This window comes from Lolium perenne, chromosome 7 (assembly GCF_019359855.2).
Source record: "Lolium perenne isolate Kyuss_39 chromosome 7, Kyuss_2.0, whole genome shotgun sequence".
NCBI lineage: Eukaryota > Viridiplantae > Streptophyta > Magnoliopsida > Poales > Poaceae > Lolium > Lolium perenne.
The window spans coordinates 299,862,694-299,882,261 of NC_067250.2; the positions used below are offsets into that span (position 1 = coordinate 299,862,694).

The 19,568-nt window shown below is 47.3% G+C and overlaps 2 protein-coding genes across 2 annotated transcripts; both read left to right on the forward strand.

The window, feature by feature from the left end:
- On the forward strand, positions 1 to 1,180 carry LOC127314873 (BTB/POZ and MATH domain-containing protein 1-like). Its single transcript, XM_051345399.2, has one exon. The coding sequence runs from the start codon at positions 1 to 3 to the stop codon at positions 1,060 to 1,062; it is 1,062 nt and encodes a 353-aa protein (XP_051201359.2). The 3' UTR covers positions 1,063 to 1,180.
- A 16,564-nt stretch (positions 1,181 to 17,744) lies between these two features.
- On the forward strand, positions 17,745 to 18,700 carry LOC127315127 (BTB/POZ and MATH domain-containing protein 1-like). Its single transcript, XM_051345648.2, has one exon. The coding sequence runs from the start codon at positions 17,768 to 17,770 to the stop codon at positions 18,512 to 18,514; it is 747 nt and encodes a 248-aa protein (XP_051201608.2). The 5' UTR covers positions 17,745 to 17,767; the 3' UTR covers positions 18,515 to 18,700.
- The last annotated feature ends 868 nt before the right edge of the window (positions 18,701 to 19,568 follow it).

A 19,568-nucleotide genomic window follows, 5' to 3' on the forward strand; every position in this document is an offset into this window, starting at 1 on the left:
ATGTCGATGTCCGCTCTCTTGTCCGCCCTCCGCGGGGCCAGCCGGCCGAACCTCTCCGCGTCAATCGTCTCCGCCAAGATGGCGACTTTCTCCCATGTGCTCCGGATCGAAGGGTACACGCAAGTCAGGAAGATGGTGCCCAATGGGAAGGGGGTGAGATCTAGCACGTTCGCCGTCGGCGGCCACGACTGGTGTATCAAGTGCTATCCAAACGGGTCCGCGGGACACGACGGCTACATCTCCCTCTTCCTGGAACATGCCAGCCACGCCAAAACCATCGACGCTATGGTACAGTTTCAGTTGAGTATACTAGACAACACGGGGTCCAGTATGCCGTCGTTCAGTACTGAACCTATTACGGAGCACAGCTTCTCGAGTACCACTCCTCTTAGTCTGGGATGGAGCGACTTCATGAAACACGAGGATCTGGACGACGAGAGGCACCTCAAGGACGACTGCCTGGCCCTTCTGTGCGACGCCACCGTCACAAGACTGCACACCGATGCCGACGAGTACATCGAGGTTGCAGCAGCTCTGGAACCTGCGCCCGTGGCCCCGACGTCGTTCGACTTGCCCGTGGACGTGAAGATCGAGGCCGGAGGAGAGACGTTCCAAGCGCACCGGTGGGTACTTGAGGCCCGATCACCCGTCTTCAAAAAGGAACTATCGTTCGCCTCGATGGTCACCGGCACCGCAGAGCTACGCGTCGACGACATGGACGCCGAGATGTTCAGGACCTTGCTCCAGTTTATCTACACTGACTCGCCTCCCTTGCTCGAGGCCGCACCGACAGCCGAGAAGCTGCTCGTCGCGGCGGATCGGTATGGGGTTGAGAAACTGAAACTCATATGCGAGGAGGCGCTGTGCAAGCACATCGACATCAGCTCTTTGGCTGACACTCTAGAGTTGGCCGAGCGGCACCGTTGCACCGTGTTGACGGCGGCTTGCATGCAGTTCCTCTATAATTCAAGTAATCTGAAAGCATTCGTCGCCGCGGATGGGATCAATCAGCTAAAGGGACGTTTCCCCTCTACTCTGCTTAAGCTCCTGGGCAAAAACTGAACATCATGGCGCACATGTTTACATTTTGTATGATGCTGCCAAAACACGTGGGGAAACAATGATTGGCTTATGCTTTGTGTGTCGATTTAAATCAATATCATCACACTCTAATCATCAAGTTGCGTGACCCATCGAAACAAAATTGTGCATTTTTTTAATGTTTGTATTTTTGGTCTTAGTTGTTCAGGCCCTGTTTTGACAGTTCACTTTCATCAAAACTAAAGTATTCGATAACCAGAATATTTCACTGCCAGAGCACCAAATACTACAATTACAAAGAAATATAACAACACCAAGCCTAATAGTTCACATTAGAATAGAGCAAACAAAATCATGAGCGGAGTACCAAATGCTTATATACATCCAGCGAAGTAGGAACTATATAGGATTAAAAGCACTTCCTGCTAAGAACAAACCATCACACTATCTGCAGTAGTATAACACAATACTAAAGCTACAAACCATGTTTTCTCTAGTAGCAATACAATAAGAACCTACAATCCGTTTATATAGCATATTTTTGTCTGTTCTTATCTAGTAGTGCACCACTGTAAGGATACATTGCCCCTAAGTGTGTTTTTGGAAATTAATGACAATCCTCTATGGAGTAATATTTTATTGTGTTTGTATAAATGAATGTTCCATAGGTATTGCTTGTAGTCCATGTGTTGTATTTAAGTGTGGATGCCATGAAGATTGATATATGTACCTTTGTTATTAGCATCAAGATCATCGTTTTGAAAAGATACAAGTTTGACCAAGACTAAGAGTGAAGATGGAATTTAAATTAGTTAACACATGAAGCATAAAGAGCGTACCACTTTGGATCATGTGATCTTGTGGTACATGAGCTAACCCACTATATGTGCATTTGTGTTGTCTATGTGAATTAGGTATCTTGCCATGGTCTTGCATCAAGAATATGATCTCATACCGCCCATGTGAGGATGGCATGAAGTATGGATGTTATCAAGGTTGAGAAAGGCAAGTTCAAGGCGAGCATATCGAAGATATCATGCTTAAAGCTTGTGATCCATGACAATGGACACGTGAAGATGTGCCTCAATGAATCTATCCCATCATGGTGTATGGGGGAGCATTTGCGAGTCTTCACGAAGCAAACAATAATAAAGTGAGGCATTTCGACTTGAGTGGAGCTTAAAGCGTTATCATCAAGATCAAGCAGGATGCACAAGGAAAAGTTATGACCTTGCTAGGTTTTCCTTTTACCGGTCTCATGGTGATTGTTGGGAGACCGGGTGACATAGGCATCCCAAATGGGCCTGCCGAAGATGGTACCCGGGGTTTACTGGAGGCCCAATACCCGAAGAATAAGAAGATTCGGGAGCCCAAGATCTATTAAGGAAAGATAGAGTTGTAATAGGAAGTGTTATTTGTAATCTGGCGGGATGAGTTATAAACCGTTCCGGACTCTGTAAACTTGTATAGCACGAATCCCTCGGCTCCACCTCCTATATAAAGGGGGAGTCGAGGGACGACGAATCAATCGAATCATTGTCTGCAAACCCTAGTTTTCATAATCGTCGAGTACTTTTCGGCTGAAACCTTCGAGATCTACTTACCCTCTACTTCCAACTAAACCCTAGCCTACAATCCATAGGCATTGACAAGTTGATACCTTGTCAATTGGCGCCGTCTGTGGGAACTAGAGGCGTAAGGATCTGATCTCGATGGCACGCTCAAGATCTTCGACATCGTCAACCGCAAGCAACACAATGGATCGAGGTAAACAGATCGCTGCTGGTCTTGTCGATTTTGTTCCTCACCCACCCTCCCGTTTGGATGCATATGCGTATCTGGCGGAGCCCATGGAGATGACGTTCGGAAGGTTTCACTTTCGCGTCGAGAAGGAAGGATCGTATCGTGTCGAGATTCCGATTTCGTCGGGATCGTCGGTGGTCGATTCCGATTTTTCAAGCTATGCATCGTCTATCGAGTCAGGAGAAGAAGAAACCTCGGCGACACGCTACGTCAGCACCAGAGCAAGAGAGAAACTCGCCAAGATCTTCAACGACATGTCGTTTGAGTCATCTGCGGACTCATATATAAGCGATGGCTCAAGCGATGTCGACAGTTACGACTTCATCGACAAATCTCTCACAAAGGCAAGGTCTTCATCAATCTCAACGATGATGTCACCAAACCCAACGTAGATCTGAGTACAAAGTATCATCAGATTTACGCCATTGAAGATCAAGAGGAGACATCTGAGGCTTTCGACAGTTTGGGAAATCCATACGTCGATCCCTCCAATCTGCGCCAAGGCCTGGGCAACAAATACGTCGGGCCAGAGCCGCGAGATAGAGTTCAACTTTCGCAAGCAGCGTGGGACAGAGCCGCGAGAGCTATGAACGGTACAGAACCAATGGCTACCACGGCCACACCAGAGGAATTGCAAGCATATCAATATAGGCTCGCACGAGCTGCCAGGGAATTGGAAAAACAGATACCTGAGTTGAACAGAGAAAGGAGGCAGCTTCTGCATCCAGCAGAAGAAGGGCAGATCTAAGTCGACAATCTAGGACTACGGGTGATAGCCACCGGGAGGCGCGGAACAGAGCAAGATCAAGGCTGCAACATATACCCGAAGCAGAAAGAGAGCACTTGGTCCAAAACCTCGACATGTCCTTTATGTCGATAGATACAAGAGGAAACATCATCCCTAAGACACCAGAGGCTGGGTATATGGCGACACATGCTTTTATCCTTGCATCTAAACCACCTCCAGGTGATCCAAGGGAAACATTGTACAATATGGCGGTAGCAGGAGTTGGAGCTATGGGGACAGCGTTTGTATCAACGCCTCCCGAAGGAACGGCAAGACAAAATAGTCCACGACCTGCAGCAGCAACAGCGGCAGCACCTGAAGGACCAAGTGGCGCAAGGGACACAGCAGCACAAGCAAGGGTCGACAGAGCGCGGCAAAGCAGAAGGGATCATCGGCAATCCCCAGAACTTAACGACGAAGATATGTGCGGCTTACCATGCTTCACGAGGAGAGTCCGAAAAACTCGAGTCCCCTCAGGATTCAAGTTACCCGATAATTTCAAGAAGTTCGATGGTCTTCAAGATCCAGAGGATTGGCTAGTCGACTATCTGGAGACGGTGAAGCTGACAGGAGGAACTAGGGCAACAGCCATGCAAAGCATCCAGGTGCATTTGAGTGGAGCCGCACGATCTTGGATAAAGAAACTCGCTCCAGGATCCATCGACAGCTGGGAAAGTTTCGAGGATGTGTTCGTCAAGAACTTCAGATCCACGTGCAAAAAACCCGCGTCGTTAGAGGAGTTGAGAGCGTGTCGACAAAAGCCAGATGAGCCAATGAGAAAGTACATCCAGAGGTGGAATATCATCAAAAACTCGGCAGAAAATATATCTGACGAGAGAGCAATAGATGCGTTTGTCGCAGGAGTCAGGCGTGGTGATTTTGTCGAGGACTTGGGAAGGACCAATCCAAAGACAGTATCCGCGTTAATGGAGATAGCAAATAAATGGGCAGATGGAGAAGACGCTGTCCATAACAAACGGCACAGGTCGCCAGAGGAGGACCGTGGTCGAAACTATCAACCGAGGCGACGATTTCCTCGGTCGTACCAGAACTATGACGCTCCAGGACAAATTTCGGCAGGTTTTCGGGCAAACACAGGAGGAAGCAACGAGATGATTACCAGAGAGGCAATGAACAGCGAGGTGATAACAGGGATGATTCACGCAACGAGGCAAAGTAGCGGGCCTAGGTTCCCAAGACCTTTCGTGTCCCCTGAAGAGATGATGAATGGACCGTGCCGTATGCATTTTTCCTCGACAAAGAACGGTAAAAGACAGTCGTGGCACTTGCGTAAAGACCATCGAAATTTTCAGGCAATGTTGCGGTATGCGAGAACGCTAATGCGCGGGCAGCACAGAGAAATCCCCGAGAACCCGTAAGCGAGATTCACTTGCCGCCTCCTCCCGCGATTACGTAAGACAATCGGCATCGGCTCAGAATAGCGGCAGCACTGCACCACCACCTTATGTTGATCCTAACTCCAATGGAGCGATGTCGATGATTCGAAGGGAAGGCCGTCCAATAGAGCTCGTAAAGTAATCTCACAACAGGTGTTTATGGCAGAGAAAATGCCTCCACCAACAGTTGAGTACCTTAATTGGTCAGGACAAGATATCGGCTTCACAATAGCAGATCATCCGCAGCAAGTTCCTCGACCAGGGCAGTCAGCACTTATTTTGCCAGCAGTTATCGCGGGATTTGATGTCTCTCGAGTGTTCATAGACGGCGGCAGCAGCTTAAACCTTATGTATGCAGATACATTGAGGAAGATGAACATATCCTTAGCAAACTTGAAACCAACAGACACAAGGTTCCACGGCATCACACCAGAGAAACCAAGTTATCCATTGGGAAAGATCAATCTCGACGTTCAGTTTGGGACCCGAGAAAATTATAGAATCGAGAGGCTCGAGTTTGAAGTCGTGGATTTTCCGTCGCAATATCACGCTCTGTTGGGACGACCAGCATATGCTAGATTTATGGCGGTACCACACTATACATATCTGTTGTGGAGGATGCCTGGACCAAAGGGACCAATCACAGTCAAAGGAAGCTTTGCCTTAGCCGATAAGTGCGACAAGGATTTCCACCGGTTGTCAGAAACTTTCGGGATGCAAGCTGAGTACTTGGCGTCAAAAAGCATGACTGATTACGACGTACTGCCAGACGTTGGAAGGCCAAACAAAGAATCAACTTTCAGTACCGAGAAAAATTCAAAAGAGGTGCAGATTCACCCGACAGACCCGAAAAAGACGACATCTATCGCAAACGACATGGATATCGCATAGGAAAGCGCGCTCGTCGAGTTCCTCCGTGAGCACTGGAAAATCTTCGCATGGTGTCCAGCTGACATGCCAGGAGTACCCAGGGAACTTGCCGAGCACCACCTAAACTTGGATCCACTAGCGAGACCAATCAAATAACCTTTGCGGCGTTTTTCGGAACCAAACCGCAAAGCCATGTCGTCGAGAAATCAATCGACTACAAGAAGCTGGATTTATCAAAGAGATATTCACGTAAGCCACATGGGTAGCAAATCCCGTGGCCGGTGCCAAAGAAAAACACTAAGGTCCTTCGCATGTGCGTCGACTTTACGTGTCTCAATAAACATTGTCCAAAGGATCACTTTCCTCCCGAGGATCGATCAAATTATCGACTCCACGGCTGGATGTGAACGTCTTTCCTTCCTGGATGCATACTCTGGTTATAACCAGATCAGATTGAAAGAAGAAGATGAAGTAAAGACTGCGTTTATTACACCTTACGGCGTGTTTTGCTACAGAACAATGCCCTTTGGTCTAAAAAATGCGGGAGCAACATATCAGAGGATGATGCAAAAGTGTTTGGCGACACAGATTGGGAAAAACGTGCAAGTATACATTGATGATGTCGTCATAACATCAAAAAAGGGGGCAACGCTGATCGAGGATCTCAAGGAAACCTTCGACAACCTTGATAAGTTCTGCCTCAAACTAAACCCGACGAAGTGTTCTTTCGGCGTCCCAGCAGGAGAACTTCTGGGGTTCCTAGTCTCAGCAAGAGGGATTGAAGCAAATCCCGACAAAATACAAGCCATCGTAACAATGAGGAAGCCAACAAAGTTGAAAGAAATACAACAGCTAATCAAGTAGTCGCAGCTTTGAGCAGATTCGTCGCGAGGTTGGGAGAAAAAGCGCCGCCGTTCTACGCTTTGATAAAACAAGGAGATAAATTCCGGTGGAACGAAGAAGCCGACGAGCTTTCGAGGATTTGAAGCGCCCACTTTCGACACCTCCAATGTTGGTGGCGCCAAAAGAAAGGGAACCTCTTGCTGTATATCGCAGCCACACCCCAAGTAGTGAGCACGGTGCTAGTTGTCGAAAGGGAAGAAGAAGGAAAACTCCACGGCGTGCAGAGGCCAGTATACTTCGTTAGCGAAGTTTTATCGCCCTCAAAACAAAGGTATCCTCAGTACCAAAAGATAGCATATGGAGTGTTCACGACAGCACGAAAATTGCGCCAATATTTTTCGGCACACCCGATCATAGTGGTCAATGAAGCTCCTTTGTCAAATATACTGAACAACCCAGAAGCTACGGGTCGTGTCTCCCTTTGGGGAATAGAACTTTCCCCTCGGGACATCACGTATGAAAAAAGAAAAGCAATCAAGTCGCAAGTTCTGCCGGACTTCATCGCAGAGTGGATGGAGTTGCAAAACACAGGACCCCCAGACTTATCGAGAACCTGGACCATGAACTTTGATGGGTCCAAGAGACTAGAAGGGGCTGGCGCAGGAGTAGTACTCATATCACCTGAAGGCGACAAATTGAAGTATATCCTTCGGATGACGTTCCCTAACGCATCTAACAATGAAGCAGAATATGAGGCTCTCATACACGGGATAAAGATGGCGAAAGCCTGCGGTGCAACTCGACTAAAAATCTTTGGCGACTCACAGTTGGTGGCACAGCAAGTTATGAACCAATGTGACGCAGTCAATGATAGCATGATGGCATACAAGGAGGTATACAACGAGCTCGAGAAGTTGTTCGATGGATGCGAAGTAAATCATATTAGTAGATTGAGCAACGACGAAGCCGACGTTCTTGCAAACATCGGGTCGCAATGCCTTGCAGTCCCGCCGGGTGTATTCTGGGAAGAGATAACAGAGAGATCCACTAAGTCGACAAAATCAAAGAAGAAGGAGAAGAAACCCTCGGGGGCTACCAAGGAAAAGCAAGAGGACGAAGAAGAAGATCAGGACCTGGTCATGGTGATACAGATACCATGGATGCAGCCGTACATATCATACATCCTCAGAAAGAAATACCCGACGATCCAGTTGAGGCAAGGCGAGTAATTCGACGCTCCAAAGCTTTCACGGTGGTCAAGGGAGAATTGTATAAGCGAAGTATTTCAGGCGTCTTGCAAAGGTGCGTCACACCCGAAGAAGGAAGAATAATTCTAAAGGATGTACACGACGGAATATGTGGCCACCACGCAAGTAGTCGAGCTATCGCAGCCAAGGTCTTTCGGGCAGGATTCTACTGGTTGACAGCAATCGAGGACGCCAAAGACATAGTAAGAACTTGCGACGCGTGTCAAAGGTTTGCCGCAAAACCTCACTCTCCAGCAGCAGAGCTAGCACCAATACCATTGTCATGGCCCTTTGCTCAATGGGGACTTGATATGGTGGGCAAGTTACACAAATCCTGGCCAGGAGGAAAGGAGTACATGTTAGTAGTCACGACAAATTTACAAAGTGGATAGAAGCGAAGCCGATAAATTCACCAGACGGAGCATCCGCGGTAAAATTCGTAAAAGGCCTCGTCTTCAGATTCGGAGTGCCCCACAAAGATCGTCACGGCATAACGGCAGAACTTCACATCCCATGAATTCAAAGATTATTGCGAAGAGGTGGGTATCAAGCTGAACTTTGCGTCGCTTGCACATCCTCAAACCAATGGGCAAGTCGAGAAAGCCAATGGCATCATCTCGCAATGGCATCAAGAAGCGCTTGTTAGGACCACCGGAAAAAGCTCGACATACCTGGCCGTAAGAACTACCAAGCGTGTTGTGGAGCATCCGAACAACACCAAACACAAGAACGCAGGAAACTCCGTTTTTCCTGGTTCATGGAGCAGAGGCAGTACTACCAATCGAGATAGAGCACAACTCTCCACGTGTCGCTGAATATGATGAAGAAACGTCGAGAAGAGCGCTAGAAGACGACGTCGACGCACTTGATGAAGCACGAGATGAAGTATTATCTCGGGTAACCAAATATCAACAGGACTTGAAGAATTACCACAGTCGACGTTTGCGGCCAAGATCTTTTCAGGTGGGAGACCTAGTTCTTCGGCTCACGCAAAAAAGTCATGAAAAACTCGAGTCACCATGACTTGGCCCTTACATTGTCACGGAAGTGATCGGAGGAGGAGCATACAGGATAAAGGACAAGAAGACAGGGGTGGAGGAGCCAAACCCCTGGAACGTGGCGCAACTTAGGCGGTTCTACGCCTAGAGTCGAAATATAGCCCTTGTAAAACTTCAATGTACTGAAACGCCCGCGAGTTTTCAGACGCACTCTTTTCCTTTTTCGGGGCACCGAGTGGGGCCGGAGAAGGTTTTTAATGAGGCGGGCTCGCGGTGCTGCAATATAATAAAGATAGTGACAATATAATTTTTCTTCTTTATCGACATGATCAAAGTCTTTCAATATAGTTCATCGACAAAATAAAAGCCTTGCCTTGGTATTCAAATACCTCGTGAGTCAATAAAAATACAAAATAGTACTCAATAAAAAGCTCGGGGGCTCATATTCGCCATAAATATATAAATGCCTTGGTTCAAAACCTCGCAAATATACAAATACAGTAAAGAGTCACCGAAACACTCGGGGGCTAGACAAACAGAGAAATATAATGATTGCTTTACAATATAATCATGGATTACAAAGAAGAAACATCTATAAGAGGAAAATAACTAGTCTTGATTCAATATGTCATCAAGAGTAACTCTGTTTTCTTCAGGAGCAGCACCAAGAAAATCGGCATAATGGCCATCGGCAAAAAAAGTCGGCGTCCATCCGAAGAAGGTCCTCAATCATTTCTTCGGCTATAGGCGTAACCTTCGTGTTAATCCTGTCAACACCAACTCTCCGACGTTTTACCTTTTGATGAACTTTCGCGACAACTTGGGTAAGGTCAAGATTCGAGTGGCAGATCTGGAGCATGATAAGAGCAAATCTGGCGCCAGCTACCAGTTGAGCTTTGATAAAATCATGGATACTGCGAGCATCCTTGAACCTTTCCATCAATTCAGGAAGAGTTTTTGGTTGGACGTTCCGAGGAAACATGGAGTTGTAAACCATGGACAAGGTCTTGGTACAGAAGTCAAGGAAGTCGCGAGTTTGAGAAGTGCGATCTTGAAATCTGACAATTTGGCGGGTCCTCTCTGGGGTAGCCCAAAACAAAGAACCATGGTCCAGGGAAAGGTTAACAAGGAGGTTCGTCCTAGCATTTACCCTCTCTTCCTCGGCAGCAGCATCAGTAAAGGCACCTATCAAAACAACGAAGTGGAAACCTTTAAGAGACAATAGCATGAAGATGAAAGATATCAGAGGATGAAACAAGCATACCCGACATATCTGCACTGGCTTCATTCATTAATTCAAGCATGAAATTTTCTCGAGTAGTCGCCTTTTCAGCCTCGGAAGCAGCAATTTCCTTGGCAGCCACGGCCTCGCGAGCTTGCTGGAGAGCAACTTTTTCGGCTTCAGATGACTTACGAGATTGCTCCATCATTACAAGTGTTTGCTTCTTCGCATACTGAAGTTGCTGTCGAAGTTCATCCAGTTCTTGCGACGAGGTATCGTCGACAAAAAGATCGCAAAGCTCTCCTCGCGCGAGAAGAAGAAGGCGAAACATTGGAAGGAGCGGAAGATGGAGTATAGTTATCAAATATCAACTGAAATTTAAACAAGACAACATCAAACAACAAGCAAAGATAGAAGTTTTCATTAATGTCTTGGAATAATTACAAGGGCATTACAGTGGAGCTAAGGAAGTACGTGTCGCCAAATGACTACTTTGGCGACAAGAGCAAAAGAAACAGAAAGAAAAACAGAGGCATGCAACTAGACCTCCGGCCTTGACGAGCTAGGAGTCGACGATGGCTTAATCCCGAGATAGGCCAAGATCTTCTTTGTGTTGGGCTTGGCCGCCTTAATCAGCGACTTCCACCTTGATTGCTCTATCTCGCTTCGGTGTCGCCAACTTTCATCCAGTCAATAGTCTGTCGACTATCAGCAACCAACGCGACAGTGTTCTCAACGGCAACCTTCATATTTTCTTGGCGCATCTTCAGTCCAAGGTCTTCCGGTGTATTGAACATCTTGGCAAGGTTGAGGAAAGTTGCAGGCTCCTCTTTCTTCGGGAAGAAGTAGGGGAACAGTGCCGACAGTACTGCGCTAGCATTCGACACACCTTCACGAATATCGGACCCATGAAGCTCCAGATAAGAAAGTGCGTCAAGGAGCGGGTCATCGACAGGATTCGTCAGATCAAACTCCTGGTTTGTTTGGGCTATCAAGGAAACAAAGCATTAGTGAAAAGACAAGAAACAACAATTCTCATAAAAATAGCAGGGATCAAGAAAATTATCGAAAGTGCGGCGACTCGAGTTTTCGTGCGCTTGAGGATTCCTTCTTCACGAGAAGCTTGCGCAGCTTTGTGCTCATCTAAGGCAGCTGTAGCATCCTCAAGTTTTTTCTGCAGTTCCTCGACGCCAGCAGCTTTCGCCTTGGCTTCATCAGCTTCGGCCTTGGCTTTGCTAGCAGCGAGTTCGGCTTTCTTGCGAGCCGCCTCACTTTGCTCAAGTTTTCGAGCAAGTGCGTCGGCGCGTTCGTTGGCCTCTGCAAGTTTCTCTGTCGAGATATAGAAAAGAGAGAGAAGAAAGATCAACAATCGCGACAAGCAACAGGAGTAAAAAATCAAGGAAAAACAGCAAGTATAAAAGTCGTTACCTTCGGCTCTATTAGCATATTTACGGTACCCAATAAATTGGGAACCGATGCGAAGAAGATCCTTGATCATAGGCTGTTCAAGGTGAACACAGCAAGGAAAACATCGGCATGAAAAGGAGAAAAGGTGTGAAAAAAGCAAAATAAGGAAAATATAAATGTCAACAAGCTTACATCATCTAAGAGTAGAGTCGACGAATTGCCCAACTGAGGGGCAGGTTCAACAATCTTTTCAACCCTTGTCCTTTTTGGCGAAGGAGCAAGGGGGCTTGATGGTGGAGTAGTGGTGACGACGTTTTGTTGAGGAGGCGAGGTTTCTTCTCCTTCAACTAGCGTGTCCGAGGCAGGTACAGTACGTGACGTGCTTGTCCGAGGAGCCACGTCAGTGATTGGTACTTCTTCCTCGTCATCACTGTTGATCAAAAAATCGGCAGCATAAAAAGCAAGACAAGATAAATATTTCGAGTACAAAAATAGGGAGAAATAAAGATGACTTACGAGCTGACGACGGATTCAACATAAGGATCGTAAGCTGCCTTCGGATGAGAAGGAACAACTTTTTCAGCCTTAGAGGTGCCAGAATCCTCGGCATCAGTCCTTTTCCTTTTGTTCCTTGGAGAAACAGCAGGAGGAAGGGATTGCGTCGACTCACTGGCTTCAGACTCAACTTCTTTTTCATGAGAAGCCGCAGATTTGTGAGAACCCGCGACTTCACTTTCAGGAATAGAAGAACCTTGAGTATCTTCGGCAACGATGGCCTGTTCTTCGACTTCTCCACCCTCCGGAAGAGGAGGAAGGGAAGTCATAGTAGGATGGTTCTGTAAAAAATAGTGACCAAAGGAAAATTAAAGAGATGACAATACAATGAGATGCAGAGAAAGTGCGGAACAAGATAAAAACTCGGGAAGAAAAAATACCTCGGGGAGTGGATTGGCGGAGCTGTACGGTTCCACGCGACAAGAGGAAGGAATTGGGTCTTTACCCAGGCGAGAAAGTCTTCGAATCAACTTCTCCAAGTCCTTGGTGGAAAGGTCACCGGAGATTCTGTTGGCGTCATTTTTACCAGAATACGTCCAAAGGGGATTTTTGCGAGCCTGAAGAGGCTGCACTCTAATCCTAAGGAAGTAGGCAGTGATTTGAACACCAGACAGCTCTTTGCCTCGAGTGTTTTGAAGCTGACGAATACGAGACATGAGTGCCTCTGTCGCCTTTTTCTCTTCCTCGGAAGCTTCGGTATCCCAGGAGCGGCGGCGCTGAATTCTGGCACTTCCGTCGAAAGGAATTATGTTGTGCTCAACGGAGTTAGCGCTCTCTTCGTGAATGTAGAGCCACTTTTTGCGCCATCCTTGGACAGAATCAGGAAATTTGACGTCGAAATAGTCGACATCAGTACGAACACAGATAACAACGCCACCTATGTTATAAGTGACGTTGTGGGAGCCATTGCGGCGGAGGCAGAAAATGCGTTTCCACAGAGCCCAATTGGGAGGGATTCCGAGGAAGCATTCGCAAAGTGTGATGAAAATAGAAATGTGAAGGATGGAATTGGGGGTCAACTGGTGCAGTTGAATCCCGTAAACGAAAAGAAGGCCGCGGAGGAAATCGTGGATTGGGGTCGAAAGGCCGCGGATGAGGTGATCAACAAAACTAACCCGGTACTCCATTGGAGGCTTGGGGTAGCTTTCTTCGCTGGGAAAGCGGATGGCGTCCTCCTTCTTCATGAGGCCAAGCCTCTTCAGCATGTTGGTGTCTTGGTTGGAGATTTTGGATCTCTCCCACTCAGGATCCTCGGCGGCCATCTTGGACTCCGGAGTGCTGTGGCGAGTCAGACGCGCGCGCGGTGGCATCAACGGCAATGGGCAGAGCAATGCAGGTGAGTGCGGAAGATCAGAGAGAGTTGGGCGCAGGGGAAGTTTTGTGAAGAGGAACAGATGAGCGGCGCAAGCGAGGGGATGAACGGAGGTGGAAGAAAGGTTTATATAAGAATCGGGTGAAGCAGCGTGCCGTTGGATGAAGAAATCGTGTGGTGAGAATAGATCTTCTAGATACAAGGGCAAAAAGGTATTTTTACTGAGGTAGGCGTTACCGTACGTGCGCCAGAAAAAGCGGAGGACATGTGTCCCCCACTTGCACGACGTGTCAACGTGGTGGAAGCAATGGACCCACAGGGCAGAAAAATCACGACTATTCAACAGGGATGAAGTAAATTTGATTAAGGGAAGCATGTCGACAAGAAAAATAAAAGAAGATTGGCGACAGGAAGAATTATTCAATACTTCGGGAGCCTTTGATCAAATACAAGTTTTTGCCCAAATGCTCGGGTTACTCCCATCGGAGCGCTGTTCGCGCACCCGAGAGATAAAAAAAATATAGCGACAAGGTGGACTAAAATGTTGAGCCTACAACCAAGCACAAGTTCTTGGTTGTAGCCTCGGGGGCTACTCCCATCGGGAACGCTGTTCGCGTGCCCGATGAAATTAACAAAGGAAAAATAGAAAAGCAAGAGAGTATATTTCGAGTTATAATTAACTCTACATATACTCCCATCGGGAGAGCAATATAAGTCATATTTGACTCGATAAAATGTGCCATTCCAACAGCCGGAAAAGCACTCGACAATATATTCTCAGAACGCCGAAGTTGCGATCAATTTCTGAATGCCGCAAATTTGCGAAGGTAAGACCCCAGATCCGTTCTGGGCGTGGCATCGCCAAAGACTGCGCTCTGCTACTTTTATCCGTATCAACAGATACGAAGAAAAATCCTAACGGACGCGTTAGGTACCCGATAAATTTGACTGGGACTCGACAGAATGGTAAGACCTTAAGCGGCACCTGTCGAAGTTTACACCAGTATCCCGAGATCATGTCCAGGGACGTGATTTTGAAGTAGGTTTTTGCGGATTGCCACTAGAGCAGTTAACTAGTACCTGATCCGTCAGATGAACTAGCCCCAACTACCATTATCCCTGTACAATATAGAATTTTATGTGAAGAAGTATAAAAAAGTTAAAGCTTTCGAATAAAAATAAACAGTGGAGATTTTCCCTGATTCTACGATTCAAGTAAAATCTCGGGGGCTACTGACATAGGCATCCCAAATGGGCCTGCCGAAGATGTTACCCGGGGTTTACTGGAGGCCCAATACCCGAAGAATAAGAAGATTCGGGAGCCCAAGATCTATTAAGGAAAGATAGAGTTGTAATAGGAAGTGTTATTTGTAATCTGGCGGGATGAGTTATAAACCGTTCCGGACTCTGTAAACTTGTATAGCACGAATCCCTCGGCTCCACCTCCTATATAAAGGGGGAGTCGAGGGACGACGAATCAATCGAATCATTGTCTGCAAACCCTAGTTTTCATAATCGTCGAGTACTTTTCGGCTGAAACCTTCGAGATCTACTTACCCTCTACTTCCAACTAAACCCTAGCCTACAATCCATAGGCATTGACAAGTTGATACCTTGTCACCGGGTTATAGGATAGATAGCCGCACTATCAAGAGGGGCTGTCGGTTGGGTAACTTGATCGCACCGTCTTAGGGAGCTCAATCCATTACATACTATACATTTCTATATTCTTGCTGCTTCTTGGCGTTTCTATGTGTGAGGTTCTTGAGCTTGTTGCTAGCTTTTCAACATGCCCAAGTTTATCGAAAACGGAATCTGTATGCATCTTTTGGTGCGTTTTAGAGTTTGAACGTCTTTACCGTTTCATGACGATGAGAGGCTCCATCTCTAAAATCATATAAAAACTTTCAGTGAGGCATTTCGTCATTATCTTTCCAACAAAATTTGATGTTGGGTTCTATTCGTTGTTATATTTCCAACAAAATTAGTTTTATCTTAATCGGAGTTTGGGAACTACGTGAGAAGAGCTTTTAGTTCTCGGAGAAAATGGTCTTTTGAGAAAATTCTAGCAACCCAGCATAGAGCCCGGCCTACCGGGTGCTACTACCGGGTAGACCGACATATAGCCCGGCTTACCGGGTGCTGCTGCCGGGTAGTCCAGCCCTTGACCCGGCATGCCACACTATTTGCTCTCTCTCTCTCTCTCTCAGTCCCTCCCTCCCTCCCTCTCTATCTCTCTCTCTCTCTCTCTCTCTCTCTCTCTCTCTTCTACTCCATTGTTGAACTTCAAAAGCTTGGTTCCTCTACATCCCTCCCATAATTCTTGTATCCTCTTGAGGGATTTGAAAGAGGAGATCTAGATCTACAACCTCCACCAATCAATTTCTTCTCTAATTGAGGGGAACTCTTGGATCTAGATCATGGAGTCATTTGTTAGTTTCTTCCATTGTTCTTCCACTCAAGTTTCTCCATAGCATTTGTTGCTTTGGTGGGATTTGAATGTGAAAGATTTGAGCACCCTTGTGCTCTTGCTTTTGCATCCATGCATAAGTGTTGATCTCTCTATTAAGATTTGTTTGAGTGAGAGACCGTACACTTGTTACTATTAGAGGGGCAACTGATCATATGTATTGTGATCGAAACTCGTTGCAAAAGGTGAATTGCGACGTCATGGAGAGGCCGATTGGTTAGCTTTTATACATGGCCTCAGATCTAGGAAGTTTGAACGGGAATGCATGCATGCAATCTCGGATATGTAGCATGGCTAAACACGTTTGTGGAAAAACTAGAGCACCTCTTGAAAGTATACAGAATGTGTCACGATACTTCCTATTCTGGGAAGGAACTACACGATCGCGGCGGAAAAGGAACTCTACGAAGTTCTCACAACCCGTGAAGGCGGATGGACATAGTTTTCATAAACTACAACCCTTTTCTAAAAACCTGTTTTCAAAAACCCGCATATGCCTAGGACCCCATAATCCATGGCTCTAGATATGAGGCACCTACATAGAGCTAACGCCCTTTGTCTGGTATTTACAAGTGGTAAAGGCGACATGTAGCACCATACTGTGAACCTGTGATGCGCTTGGCCGATCCAATGGTCATTTGCCGTGATATTTGGAAAGACACACGACGAAGGTTCCGTGTCTTCACTAGTGATGCACACGACAAAGGTTCAGGGCTAAATGCCATGTACGCACAAAATACACGCGTCACGCGCTAGCAGAAAACACATGGCAAATAATTTTCCGTTAGCACCGAGCCGGCCGTGAAGTCAGTTTACTTTGCCGTGTTGACGGCAAAGGTTTTGACGACAAAGGTTCAGAACGGCCTTTGCCGTGTCTTCTAACCACACGGCAAAGTGCGTTCCTCCTTCGCAAACTCGCGCGACGTCATCCCTAAATTGCCAGGGTTAAACTCATGTAGGCCCTGGCAAGTTTGTATTTATTTATTTTTCTTTCGGAGAAAACCAACGGCGCCGTTGCTGGTTTTGAGGGCTGCCAAGGATGGCGTCGTGCGTTGGTGACAAAATCTGAACGTCCGCGTGCGATTTCTGTCCAAGATTTTAGATTTTTGTGGTGAGATGGACTCAAGATCGATCTGGAAAGATTTTTTTTTTTGCTAGAAACCAATGTCTGCTAATTAATTGAAGCCCAGGTGATGAGTAAATTTGGTTTGTGCGTGTGTGCCAAAGCAGATATGTCGTCACGGTCTCTTCTTATTTCTACACATGGTTTCACCTCGAGTATATTGGAAGGAATACGAAAACTGAGAATTCACGGTCTCATATATACACGTCGGTTCCCAATCTGAAGTATGAGAGTCCAGAGCCGATGAAACAGCCATATACTCCGTATATAACACGAGCATGCACCTCTCCTGTTTTGCCGGACATACCTAAACCTCCTACATCTCCAAATTGCCGTCTCCTCCGTCAAACACGGAAGCTCCCATCATGTCAATGGCGGCGCGCTTGTCCGCCCTTCGCAGCGCCGGTCGGCAGCAGGTCTCCGCTTCAACCATGGGCGTCAGGCAGGTGACCGGCTCCCACGTGCTGCGGATCGACGGATTCACGCAACTCAGCAAGACGGTGGCGAATAACATTGAGATGAGATCAGGCACGTTCAACGTCGGCGGCCACGACTGGTGTCTTGCATGCTATCCAAACGGTTGCTCCGATTTGTACAAGGGCTACGTCTCCATCTTCCTCCAGCAGGCGAGCCACGAAAAGACCGGCGCTGCCACGGCAAAGGGCCAGTTGAGCATACTCGACCGGGACGGGATGCCATCGTGCACGAAACACATAACAGAGCGCACCTTCAAGGGGCCTCCCTTCGGCTGGGGCGAAATAGACTTCGTGAAACACGAGGATCTGGACAAGGACAAGCATCTCCACGACGGTTGCCTCACCGTCCTTTGTGACGTCACCGTCACGGAGCACTATGCGGACGACCATGTCGAGGTTGCCGCGCCAGCAGCGCCGCCGTTCGACCTGCGCGGGCAACTCGCAGAAGCCATGTGGAATATCAAGAAAGTAGATGTCGAGATCGAGGTCGGCGGGGAGACGTTTCCCGCGCACCGGTGGGTACTTGAGGCCCAATCGCCCGTCTTCAAGATGGAACTGTCGCTCGCCTCGACCGCCGACATGACCACCAAGCTACGCATCGATGACATGGACGCCGACGTGTTCAAGGTTCTCCTCCGGTTCATGTACACGGACTCGCCTCCGGAGACGAGCCAGCTCCAGGAGGCGGCCATGGCGGAGAAGATTCTTGTCTCCGCGGACAAGTATAAGCTGGACAAGCTGAAACTCATCTGCGAGAAGGCGCTGTGTCAGCACATCGACATGAGCTCTCTGGCTGCCACTCTAGCGTTGGCCGAGCGGCACCGTTGCTCCGTGCTGACCGCGGCGTGCATCAAGTTCCTCTCTTCCCCTGGTAATCTCGAAGCGTTCATCGCGGCGGATGGGATCAAACAGCTAAAGGAACGTTGCCCCTCTGCTCTGTTGGATCTCGCGGTGAAGAACTGAAGATCATGGCGCTACAGAAGCATTATGGACGGCATCGTGTAAAAGGCTGCTAGTTGGATAAATAAAGTAGTTAGTCCCCAGCCTCCCCATAGTATTTTACTGTTAAGCAGGATTCTAGTGCTAGAGATATTATAATACATGCGCATTGGTTAGATGAAATGTCGTCGATTAGTTTGTCTCCAACAGATAGAGGACTTGATTCAGTATGTTTTTTTTGGAATATGAATGGAAGACTACAGCATTACCTCTAGAAGATGCATATAGTTGCAGCATTTGATTCTAGCCCTGCTTCAAGAAGAACTCAGAAGAAAAAAACAGAAAAACAGTAAATTGTTTTCTTTTTTTGGACAAAGAGTATATATTAATATCAGAGATACCAATTACACACAGTCTCTGCAACAACGCACTGCCCTAGTGACATTACGGATGCACACAGCCAAAAAAAGAAAAAGAATTACCAAAAAAGAAAAGCCGATCTAATCCTTTAAACAACAACACTAACACCACCATGATAGCACCAGAAGTTCAGCTTCTCCAAAAGCGATGCCTCCAAGAAGGTAACAGTGTGCCAGCGCCGTCGTCGCCCGATCTTAGGTTTTCACCCTGAAGAAAATTCTCACTCTCAAAACAATGCCTTCAACAAGAACATTGCCAGGCACAACCAATTAAGGACTGATCTTGGATTTTCACCATGAAAGATAAGATTTTGAACTTCTCCTGTGCAGTCGCCCCCACTCACATGCCGCTGCTCCAAAGACACCGATCATGAAGCCAATTCCTCCTCGCCACCCATACTCGAGCCACCATTGCAAGACCACAATCTCGGCTTCCATGTCATTCTCCAGCCAGCACCACGGAACGAAAACGTGCTCCATGATAATAACCGCCAGCAGAGCTTCAAAACGCTCCCTATGAAACCAAACGGCCTGAGTAAAAACATGGGTGCGCTCGACCGAATTCCACCCGATCCGGCAACCTCCAGGCTTGAATCGCCCAATAGAGCGCCGACGGAGCCTTCCGGAACACGACACATCCACCGGATCGATGAGGACAG

What these genes read in the sequence shown, in the direction of transcription:
- LOC127314873 (XM_051345399.2), top strand. Translation starts at nt 1, where the DNA reads ATGTCGATGTCCGCTCTCTTGTCCGCCCTCCGCGGGGCCAGCCGGCCG.
- LOC127315127 (XM_051345648.2), top strand. Translation starts at nt 17,768, where the DNA reads ATGCCATCGTGCACGAAACACATAACAGAGCGCACCTTCAAGGGGCCT.